A 12,074-nucleotide genomic window follows, 5' to 3' on the forward strand; every position below is an offset into this window, starting at 1 on the left:
GTGCAGTTTTAACAATAAATGACCTTCTGTGGGGCTTCCCAGGTGGTGCTAGTGGTAAAGAATCTGCCTGCCAATGCAGGAGACATATTAAGAGACACAGGTTTGATCCCTGGGTAGGGAAGATCCTCTGGAGGAAGGCATGACAGTCCACTTCAGTACTCTTGCCTGGAGAATCCCATGGACAGAGGGGCTAGCCTCAGATGGGCTACAGTCCATACAGTCACAAAGAGTTGGACATGAACGAAGTGACTTAGCACACGCGCACACAGATAATGACACCATCTTCTTTCTCTGGGGTCCATAGTTTCAGCTGGTTCCTTCTTTATTTCACTATTATGCCTCCAAGGGAGACCTCCCCTTTCCAAAATGCCCCGTTCTCTTCCAGAAGAGGTGTCTTTCTAAGACTGCTGCCTCTGGTCCTCTGCATTTCCAGCCCCTTCCATTCACTTCCCCAGTGACCAGTACTTTGATTCACTAAGCCTCAGACCTGTTCTCGGTATTTCCTCTCTCAGGTGGACTGTCTCCTGGGAGAACCTTAGTTGATATCATCTGTGTTCTGCCACCACCAGAATCGTGTCACAGGTGCTTCTCTTATGCTTAACCCTTGCCCTTCGCACCCTCTGCTGTGGGCTTCTGAGCTGATGTTTATTTCCCTCACTTACACATAAAGTGAAGTTTGTAGAATTTTCTTCTAGTTATGTTGTAGGACTGGGTTATTTCCTGTTGTAGTAGAACCCTGAACAATAAAAACACATATTTTGAACTTTTAGATGAAATTATTTTTTAACTAGCCTTTTGCTATTCAGTTCTAATTTCATTGCATTTTGTTCAGAAACAAATTCTAAGATTTTGATTCTTTGGAAAAAGAGACTTCCTTTGTGGTTGAGTACATGGCTAATTTTTCTTTGAATGTTTTACATGCACTCTATATCCATTTGAGTTTAGTAATCATACTGAATAAATCTAGACTTTTTCTTATTTTTGATATATCACTTTCTTGAGAATTAAACTCTGTTAAAACCCATGTACTCATTATAGTTCTGTCAGTTATTGCTTCATGAATTTTGAGGCTATATTGTGAAATATTTACTGTATATGTGTATAAATATATGTATGTGTGTGTGTATATATATATATATATATTTGTGTGTGTGTTGTGTGTGTGCTGTGTGCTCAGTTGGTAAGCTGTGTCTGACTCTTTGTGACCCCATGAGCTATAGCCCACCAGACTCCTCTTTCCATGGCATTTTCTAGGCAAGAGTACTGGAGTGGGTTGCCATTTCCTTCTCCTGGGGATCTTCCTGAGCCAGGTATTAAACCTGAATCTCCTGAACTGGCAGGTGGATTTACAGCATGTGTGCGTGCGTGAATGCAGGTGGATTCTTTACCATTGCTCCATCTGGGGAGTGAGTGAGTGAGTGAGTGAGTGAGTGAGTGTGTGTGTGTGTGTGTGTGTGTGTGTGTTCAAGTTGGCTACATCTTTGACCTGTTGTTCCCTTAACAGTATAAAATCTTTGTCTCTTGTTTTCCACATTGCATTAGATTTTGTCTGATATTAAAACTGTCACTGTACCTTAATGTTTTACATATTTAATGCTTCTATCTCTTGTTTTATAGCTTTTCTTTCCTCTCTTGGTTAGAAAAGTCTCCCCAGTCTTTAGGCTGTATTGTAGTCTCTAAGTTTTCTTGCAAAATTTCTCTTACTTTTTCTGTTGTTAATGCTGATGTGTAAACTATGACAAAACACATTTATAGAATATATAGCTTGATTTTTAATGACACATTTCCTTAAAATTTCTTAAAAACACCTTATGTTTCAGCTTCTTATCAGTGATAAGAGCTTTCTGAGTTTCAGCTTCTGTTACTTCACTGTAAAAAGGTACAAGAAGCAAAGACATAAAAATTAGCTTGCTGTTTCCTTAGTTTCATAATGGCTAAGAGTGCCCCTGTTATGTTAAATTAAGAGAAGACTTAACACAATGAAATGTTTTGGGAAGGCCGTTTTAACTGTCATAGACGCTGGTATCTAAAGAAGTGCTTCGAGTGGGAATGTAAATTGGTACAGCCACTGTGGAGAAGAGTAGGGAGGTCCCTTAAAAACTATAGAGAGACTTACCATATGACCCAGCAATCTCACTCCTGGGCATATACCCAGAGAAAAACCGTAAAGACACACGCGCCCCAGTGTTCACTGCAGCACTATTTACAACAGCCAGGACGTGGAAGCAGCCTAAATGTCCATCAGTAGAGGAAGGGATAAAGATGTGGTACATGTTTAAAATGGAATATTACTCAGCCATAAAAAGGAATGAAACTGGGTCATTTGTAGAGATGTGGACAGAACTAGAGACTGTTATACACAGTGAAGTAAGTAAAAAACAAATATTGTATATTGTTGCATATATGTGGAATCTAGAAAAATGGTATAGACAATCTTATTTGCAAAATAGAGACACAGATGTAGAGAAGAACAAACATATGGACACCAAGGGGGGGAAAGGGGAAGTAGGATTAATTGGGAGATTGGGATTGTCATATATACACTATTGATACTGTGTCTAAAATAGGTAAGTAATGAAAACTGACTATATAGCTCAGGGAACCCTACACGGTACTCTGTGGTGACCTAAATGGGAAGGAAATCCAAAAGAGGGGATACATGTATACATATAGCTGAGTCACCTTGCCGTACAGTAGAAACTACACAACATTGTAAAGCCACTATACTACGATAAAAATTAATTTAAAAAAAGATGTGGTTAGAGCACAAGAAAAGAGGAAGGAAATACATGCGCTTTGACTAATAACTAAAAATGAGCAGGGGGATAGACAGGTGGGAGGAAATGTCACAGCAGAATATAGGTGTGAAGAGAATAGAGGACAGAAATATAAAGATCAACACGTACATCTGATTTAAAAAGAAAACTGATGACATTCAATGGGAGAGAGCTGATTCTGTTATGGGGATGAGAAAGGCGCATCTCAATAAAGAGTGAGAAAGGGCAAAAAGCAAGGAGAAGCCCAAAGGCATCTACCACAGAAAAGAGCTCCGAGTCTGAGGCAACCAGGTTTTACTTCAGAAAAACTGAAGGAGAAACATGGTTTAAATATATGAGTCAATGTTACAGGGAAAACGAGAAGGGCAAGAACAAAAGGTGCGACGGCACCAGGAACACGGGCCCGGCTTCCCAGGAGGTCAGACTGCCGGGTGCAGTCCACTGGTGGTGCTTTGAAATGGAAGTGAAGACTCTAGCTTGTAAGATCAAAGAGATTGGGATGAGGAGATGTTTTCTCATTCTGAATTTTCAGATTTTGAAACACTTGTTTCTGTAGCTTTGATATTTTTTAGCTTTCTGGTTGACCCGTGGGTTGTTTTTGTTCTGAACAAAGAGGATGGAAAGCTGCCTTTGCTCCCATTCATGGATCTAATTAGGCATGTTGCCCAATCTGTAATAAATCATGGGTTTAGTTTTTCTTTGCTAAGGTGGTCAGAGGCCTTCAGGCATGAGTGACTTATTAAAATGTACTCTCATAGTTGGGGATGAATGATCATCCTGGTATTGTCAATCACCCAATAATTTTATATCCCCGAAGCTCTCCCTTGGTTATTCTGTACTACCCAAAGATGACATTTTATTCTCGTATTTGTTCTTAGACATGATTCACATTTTGCGATATCTAGAGCATAAGGAAATCATTCTAAATTCAGCAATTGTGCCAGTTTGACGAAAAAAACTTATTTTCCATATCCACAGAAATGTTAATCAGATTCTTGTTAGAACATGTGTAAGAAGTGGTTTTCATTGTCACAGCTCCTGATGTCAGATTACTAAAATAATTTATGTTTTGTTGTGGGAACATGGGTGCAGGCAGAGCCTTCCCAATCACACGACCACTCTAGGCCCACACGTCTTCATAATACACAGAAATTATTTGCATTTTGTGGTAACGAGCGAATGGCAGCAACAGCAGAATTTCAACGTGGCTGTTCTTTATTTGATTAAATATATTCTCTATTTATTCTTAAAAAAACTAATTTAAGTTAAACGGCAATAAACCATGATAATTTAGAAAACATGTTGAAACTGAGAGTGAAGAGAAATGTTCTCTACGTAAACCACACTGTAAACCATAAAACTTATTTTTGTCAACTGCTTCTCATGACAGTGGCTAGGAATCTGACATTTCTACTACAGTAGGCAAAAAAACATGTAAAATACACTCTCCCACATACCACATCACATCTCTATTTATATTTCCAAACTAAAAGCATTTCAGCCCCCAAAAGTGCTGAGTGTACTGTGTCCGTTTACACCAAGAGCTGTAAGTTCACACAGGCCTTACCTTAAACGGGTGCATTTGTGTGGCCAGGCCCCTCTACCCTCAAGCCATACTTAATGGATCAGGCCTGGCTCACCAAGAGAAAAACACTGCTCTTGATCCTAAAAGGTGGGGAACTGTTCAATGAACTCTGGTCAACACAAGACAAAATGAAAAGCTATTCTAGAAACCCGTCTAAAGCAGCCAGGATCACTTATCCACTTCAGGATGTGCCAGCAGTTAGTTATTCAACTACTTAATGAAAGTGAGTTTTGTGAAAATTCATGTAGTTTGAGGCTGAGTATTTCAAAACTAGAAAAGGAATCTTAAGTTATGTTATGGTACATACAAAAATGACAGAAATGTGGCTAGTGCTCTGATGTCAGCTGAGATATATATTCTATACAGTTGACTAGATCTCAACAGATTTATAATAAAAACTTCCCCTTTCCACTTCGAGATCATAAGAAGTCAGCACAATCCGGTCTTATCCCTACAGAAAGGGCATTTACTTTGGGATGTAACGTTTTAAAACAATAATACAAACCTCCTGGGAGAAAACCACAATAAATGTCTCAAAAACCACTCAGTTAATCCCAGGGTATAATCCGGCTGTTTTAAATTACTGCAGGGAATATTACGGGCCTTAATGACACTATAACTGCTTAAAGCCAAAGAAAGCTAGAAAGAGAGGCCAAAAAGATGAGCTCAGAGCCAGCTGAAGTGACAACAAACATGTGGCTGTTTACTAGGGTTGGAGAGGTTTAGTCTGCAGATGTTTGTGGTCTCTGGAAGGCTTCAGAGGAATGAGTTGTTATGAAGATTTGCCGAGTTTGATGAGAGCAAGATTCTTCTTGGAGATGGCAGGCCCCAGACAGGGAGGCCCAATGGTAGAGACAGAATTTATAGATTTCTGTGGTCAGATCATACTCTACTGGTTCCACAATGTACATCAACAAATTAATATTGTACGGATGTCATTTCAAAGCCTCTTAAAGACGAGAGTCATTATTGAAGCCATTAGAGCACAGATGGTTCAAACTATATGCAGATATTCATACTTGCATTTTTGCATTATAGCTGCTTTTTTTTTCTGTTGAACTGTAATGAATTGTCTCATAATCTATTCCATCTTCTTGCCATTAGCAGGCTTTGAATGTTCACAAATAGGAGCAAAGAACTCATTTTCCAGAGCTTTAATCACACAAAGAGGGAATGCCTAATTCTCTAAATGAAATGGTCTGTGATCACTGAAGCAGAGATTTAATATATCACGGCAAATTAGGTAGATTTTAATAAATTACTTATCTCTCTGAATACTTTACATATGCTTAAGAAGGAACATAGCCTGTTTGCAAACAGTGAAAACCCACAGCCTATAAAAATCCTTTGAAGAAAATGACAAATAAAAAAGTAAATTAAAAAATGAAATGCATTATATCCTAGACCTCTAGAGACAATTCCTTTGCAGCATTGATTCACAGCTCCATTAAAAATATCAATTAAATCCTTCAGTGAGATTGAGTAAAAGCTAGAAAATTAACTTTCTGAGCTGCTTTTCAAGGATCTGGTTATCCAGATACACCCGAGCATTGTACAAGCTTGATGTAAATTTTTAAAAAATGATAAAAAGATACTCCTTTCAGGTCTAACTAAGCATATCAAAATCTGAGTCATATTTTTAGTATTTTCCTTCTCTGCCATAAGCTAAGTTTTCAAAGTGTAAATTTCATGTATAAATATTTCTTCTTTATATACACACATCCCTGGATCCATATGAGCATTACAAATATCTGAAAACAATACAAATATTAATAAGAAAAACTATACTTTTTAGGAAAGAAAAACAAAACTTGGAGTGATTTAATAAGTTGGTGCCAAGTCTTATTCTTTATATTTAATTGATAGAAACGGCATGCATCAAAGAAAATGCATACTGAGCTTTAATGTGCATAAAATGGATATTAGCATTTTAAAGAGGAAAATTAACACATTAATCCAAGTAATTTTCATATAGTGCTTCTAATAAAATCTTCACAGTATAAAACTCTTAATGAGGCTAATCATAGGCATTCCATTTAGTGGGACAATTAGGGATAACATAAAAGTATTTCTTTTTCAGAGGTTTTCTAAGATTTATGCTTTTTTGCTTATTAAAAATAAAAATGGGAATTGCATTTCAGTTCTTCATAAGGAAATGTTGAAAATGCAAATAGACTTTCTCATGTTATCATGTAGGTATAAATTATTGAGAAGGTGTTGCCCACTGTGGAGAACTTAAGTTCTCAAGGGGTGGCAGTCATGGGAAGAAGGGAATAGAAAAATAAACAAATGAAAAAGTATACAAAACATGAACACTTCAAACCCCGGTCCTCCCCGCCCCAGCTTGCTATGAATTATAGATTATATACACCAGAGTAATTACGGAAACCTCATCTAAGCGCTTTCATGTGAGCATTTACTCAGGAGTAGGAGATGCCTCTGGAACAGTTTCTTTCAAGCCTCCAAGTCATCTCTGAATTGCTCGTAGACAGACCGTAGGGCATGGAGTGCTTCGACTGTTACCCTGAGCTTGCCAATACCTCCACCACTTGCTCTGGCATCCAAAACTAGGGAGAGAATAGCAGAAAAGTGTTAATATCATTCAACAGATTTTTCTTGAGATAAGCCTAACTGAAATAGTAGTCGAAAAGATGAAAACAGCTCTATAAAAGTCCAAAATTCACTGGTATCAGAAATCTAAGAATTAAAGTTTGTCATGTGTGTATGGGGAGAAGGCAATGACACCCTACTCCAGTACTCTTGCCTGGAAAATCCCATGGATGGAGGAGCCTGGTAGGCTGCAGTCCATGGGGTCGCACAGAGTCGGACACGACTGAAGCGACTTAGCAGCATACATATTTCAGAGGTATGGCATGTAGGCATGTATGAATACACACTGCTTGTAGAGTTAAAACTAATTATCTGATCCTGACCTTTACCTAGTGGAAAGGCTATAGGATAATGATTCCCACATAGAAATCAGAATTTCTTCGGAAGAAACAAAAAGTCTAAAAGGGATCAAGATATGACAGTGAAGAATTTGTTCTAACATACAGTGTTAGCAAATCACAGAATGGCAACCCACTCTAAAGAAATTATGTGATCATAATTTGGAATGCTTCTTTATCTAAGGAAAGCATTCCATTTAAAATAGATTATATGTGGGACTTGCCTGGCGGTCCAGTGGCTAAGACTTCTTGTTCCCCATTCAGGGGGCCCATGTTCGATCCTTGACTGGGGACTAGATGCCACATGCCACTAAGGGTTTGCATGCTGCCACTAAAGATCCCATATGCTACAACTAAGACGCAGCAGAGCCAAATAAATATTAAAACAGATAATAATAAATAAAAAACAGATGATATGTGAAATGAGAAAAAGTTAAAATGGCAGACCCAGAATCTTAAGGTCTATGGACTCGTTTTGAGGATCTATGAACAGATGTTGCAGGAAAGGAGATGTAACATTTTTGAGTGTCAGTGGGCTTCTCTGGGAAGGAGGCATAGCTTTCAGTGGTGTGCCAAAGGAAGATTGTTTGATCATTCTCTGAGTTCGGGGGTGGCAGTGAAATGGGCTGCTGATTCAGACTCCACCTTCTGTGAACAGGATACTTACTAGTGATTTAAGGCCAGAATTTTGGACCTGGTAAGTCTGAGAGCGCTTGGGAGTCTATATAGTTTCTTTTGTTTTTGTATGTGTGATTTTCTTGAACTTTTATTGTGTGTGTGCTTAATTCCAAGAAAATTTGTAAGGAAACCTTCATATAAAACTTAATATACAAAGATTTAGGTAGAGAAATGAGCAGGAAGGGAGACTTGGGGGCACAAGTGGTCCCCAGCACACAGAGGAGTCGTCACCTCTTCTTTGGGATGTTTCACCTCTGTCTGGCAAAGCAATAAAAACCTGACTCGACTAGTGTTTTAATTTTCTGACTCTTTCCCAGAACAAGGCCACAATAGCTGTCGACATCAGGTCAATATGGTCATTTGTGGTCTTGCAGGATGAGAAGATGGTGTGTGAAACAGAACTGACTGGAGAAGAGATTAAGAATACAAAGCAGAGATAATTTTGATCCTTTTTGACTCTTGGTTCTGGCTGTCTTTATAGGATTTAGGTTAATATTTTAATCCTCTCATCTATTCTTCTATGCCTGCCAAAGTTGTGACATGTATATGATATGTATGTGATATGTACAGTTTATAAAATTTCCCAGAACAGGTTTCTAATTTGGTTACTTGGTCTAACTTGGTTAATTATTTGGCTTGATTCTGAATTTGGAGCACTTGATGCACATCCAGGGCAAGCTTGATGGCTGAATTATGCTATAAGCAGAGTGCCTGGCACTTAAGAGGTCCTCAGTTAAGTGTTCACTTAATGCACAAATCAATGAGTTAACAAACCATTTACATTCTTCCAGCTGTGGATGGCTCTGCTGACTTAAGAAGTGAGACTAGGACTCAGCCTCATTGCTCCATTTATTGTACAGCTCAGGCCATCCCTGATTATTATTATTAAAGGTCTTGATTTCGTAAAGTACAATTCCTTCAGCAGATTCTAAATGTGTTATATAAGGATAAAGAGTAGAAAATAGGCATTGGTGGGACTCACACCTGGTGAGGTGAAAGTCGAGGGGCAGACTTTTTGTAAAGAATCCCTAACTCCACCCTGAATGCTGATGAGAAGCAAGTGACCAAAATGACTCAGAGTTATTAGCTGTGACTCTATCACCAGACTGTAACATTGAATTAAAGAGAAGCCTTGCAAAAGACACTATAACGATCACTCAGAATAGCATGCCTTAGCTGAAGTGAGGCTTAACAGCATGAGGCTTCTATAAACAATATTAAAAACAATCCAGTGGCCAAATTACTGTCACACTCCCCAACCCCCCCATACTAACAAAATGAGTAATTCCTTGTGAAACACAATTAATTATTTTTAAATTTCTGTTGACTCAAAGGAAGGCAGAGAAGGAGGGGGATGCAGGGAGAGATTCCAGCTTTAGCAGAAAGTCAGCTTGAGTTGCAAAGGGTTCAGCTAGTGTGTGACTCAACATCTTTGCAGCCAGCAAAAAGGTTTTAATAAAGGCTTTGGATTTCAGCAATTGCTGGTGGTACAGATTGAGCAATACTTCCACCCGTACCATCGATATTTTGCTCAATGATGTCTCTCCCTTCCCGAAACACGTCAGCGAGGTCAACGTTAGCGATGCCAATGTCCTCACACTCCAGGTCCTGCTCGTCCTCAGGAGGGTCACTGACCACAGTGAAGCGAACACTGAGGAGGGGAAGGACAGAGAACATCACCAGAAAGTGAGAAGGAGACCACCACAAGCGAAACAAGACTCCCGAATGGGTGTGTTTTAAAAATCACAAACTGTGACACTTCAAAGTTTTCTATCATTCCAATAAAAAGAAAATTGTGTTAGATAAATTATTCTATGAATGATTAGCGCACACCCAGACTTCACATGAACACTAATTCACTTTTCTCAGCACTGATTACCATTTATCTCTAGAATCTGAGAAAATTACTAGGCGAAGAGAAGAACCAGATGTTCACTCTATTACACAATTATCTGATCATATTTTGACATGTCTACTGTTGAAGCTAAAAGGATCAAGTGAGTCAAGACCATGGAGGTTAGGGCAGTGTTTTCAACAGAAAGGTAACATTTTCTATAGAAACGCACAACTTTCGAGTTTCTACTAAGCAGCTTAACCAACTGTGTTCTATATATTCTGATTTATGTTAGATAAATGCTGTAGTTCCGCCCAACAGCTATATGAAATGTTTGTATTACTTCAGCAATCTTTTAACTTACAATCATAGCATCCAAGTTTTATTTTACTTTTAGACATATAATTGTAGGGTTCTGATGGAACTGATTTGAATTAGTGGCTTGTGTTGAGGCCAAACACGGATTGACCAAATGACAGGAATTTACAGTTAAGTAGTCTTTTGATATGTCTTGGCAGCACAGCTTAAACCATGAATCCTTGTAAACTACCATATTAACCATTTTCAAAATGTATCCATCCCAAATCAGATGCAAACAAGAAACTTGTTTCTTAGATAACATTCTTTGGTAAAAATCTAAGTCTCTGAGACAGTGTGCCTTGAAAAATATGCACAGTTAAAATCCTTTCCAAATACTTACAGGTAAACATGACAATATTTTAAAATAATTTGCTAAAAGTATTCAACATTTCATTTCTTTACTAAGTCTCTGCTTTTTGGCTAGCAGTACATTTTGTTCAGGAAATAGAAATCCCTTAAGTTGAAACCAAAGGTAATACCTATTTACACAATAACTGTATAATTATGAAGACTACAGAATGGTCTGCAAAGTGGGTGAGATGGATATTTTATATGATGCATAAAATAGAGAAATTAAGTGGTTAACAACAAAGCCCTACTATACAGCACAGGAAACTCTGCTCAGTGTTGTGTGGCAGCCGGGATGGGAGGGGAGTCTGGGGGAGAATGGATACATGTCTGTGTGTGGCTGAGTCCCTTCCCTGTTCACCTGAAACTGTCACAGCATTGTTAACCAGCTATACCCCAACACAAAATAAAAAGTTCAAAAAAAGATTAAGTGGTTAAGGGCATCCATTTTGGGCTCAAATTTCTGCCTTACTATTTATTAGCTGTGTGACTTTGTACAAATTACTTAACCTCTCTGATCTCAGTTCCCCTATCGGTAGGACAGTAATAATTTATTTGGCTCTTGTTAAGATCAAATTAGATGATACATTAAGCAGTACCTGGAACATAGTAAGCACTGAATAAGTGTTTGCTCTTTTATTATTTTTAACCTAGGTACAGTTCCTTAAGCCTCTCCATTTCTAAGGGGAGAGAAAAAGAAGGCATGGGAAAAGCTTGTTTCAATAGAAAACAGAGACACCCAAATTACCCAATGGCTATATCACTCAAACAAGAAGAATAATGATGAAAGATATTGTCCTAAAATGAGTGTGCTTAGAAAAGCATGAATTAGAAGTGATATTTGATGCACATTTTATACCCACAAGACTTACAGAGAAGACAGAGGCTACAAGATTATAATAATAATGTTAAATGTTATCCTTAAATAATGTCTCATTTAAGGATAATATCTATCACTTTACAAATGCAGACTACAACCTCCACTGAATATATGAGAATTCCGAGACAAAAAGGGAAAAAAAAAAAGCCTTCTAAATGCCAACTAAAGGGCTAAACATTAGAAAAAGCAATACTTCTGGTTTAAATTCTATCAAGAGCAAAGTGAGATATCAAATACAAAAATAAGAAATTAGTGTTAGGCTGAAAAGGGAAGAAGGTGCACTGAGACAGTTTAAAAACTATTTAGTTTAGCCTTGGTTTAGGCTACACTGTATATACACATACATGGACTCATACGGACACATCTCATCTTACCTTGAACCCTGTCAGACAAGAGAGATGGAACCCTGCTTTATGTGCTGAAGAGGCTTCACTAACCAGCTTAAATGTCATCTCCTTGGATATGCCTTCATGTTGTTATTATTTTCTTTACTCCTACTTTTTTTTTGGCTGGGCTACATGGATCTTGAGATCTTAGGCCAGGGATCGAGCCCAGGCCTGGCAGTGGAAGCTTGGAGCCCTAACCACTGGACTGCCAGGGGATTCCCTTCATGTTATTTTCTATTTTAGCAGCTTGTTTAGCTTTCTCTTAGTACCTACTGTAA

The 12,074-nt window shown here is 38.2% G+C and overlaps 1 protein-coding gene across 4 annotated transcripts in view; it reads right to left on the reverse strand.

Moving 5' to 3' along the window:
• Window positions 1-5,501: 5,501 nt before the first annotated feature.
• RPGRIP1L (RPGRIP1 like) overlaps window positions 5,502-12,074 on the reverse strand; it is a 97,791-nt gene continuing 91,218 nt past the window's right edge. For all 4 annotated transcript variants that reach the window (XM_059877427.1, XM_010814627.4, XM_010814626.4 and 1 more), the window contains 2 exons: window positions 9,506-9,639; window positions 5,502-6,929 (listed from right to left, as the gene is read on the reverse strand). In XM_059877427.1, the coding sequence (XP_059733410.1) occupies window positions 6,817-6,929; window positions 9,506-9,639 (247 nt within the window). In that variant the 3' untranslated portion in view covers window positions 5,502-6,816. The remainder of the gene's footprint in view (window positions 6,930-9,505; window positions 9,640-12,074) is intronic.

Source organism: Bos taurus, chromosome 18 (genome assembly GCF_002263795.3).
Source record: "Bos taurus isolate L1 Dominette 01449 registration number 42190680 breed Hereford chromosome 18, ARS-UCD2.0, whole genome shotgun sequence".
NCBI classification, from domain to species: domain Eukaryota; kingdom Metazoa; phylum Chordata; class Mammalia; order Artiodactyla; family Bovidae; genus Bos; species Bos taurus.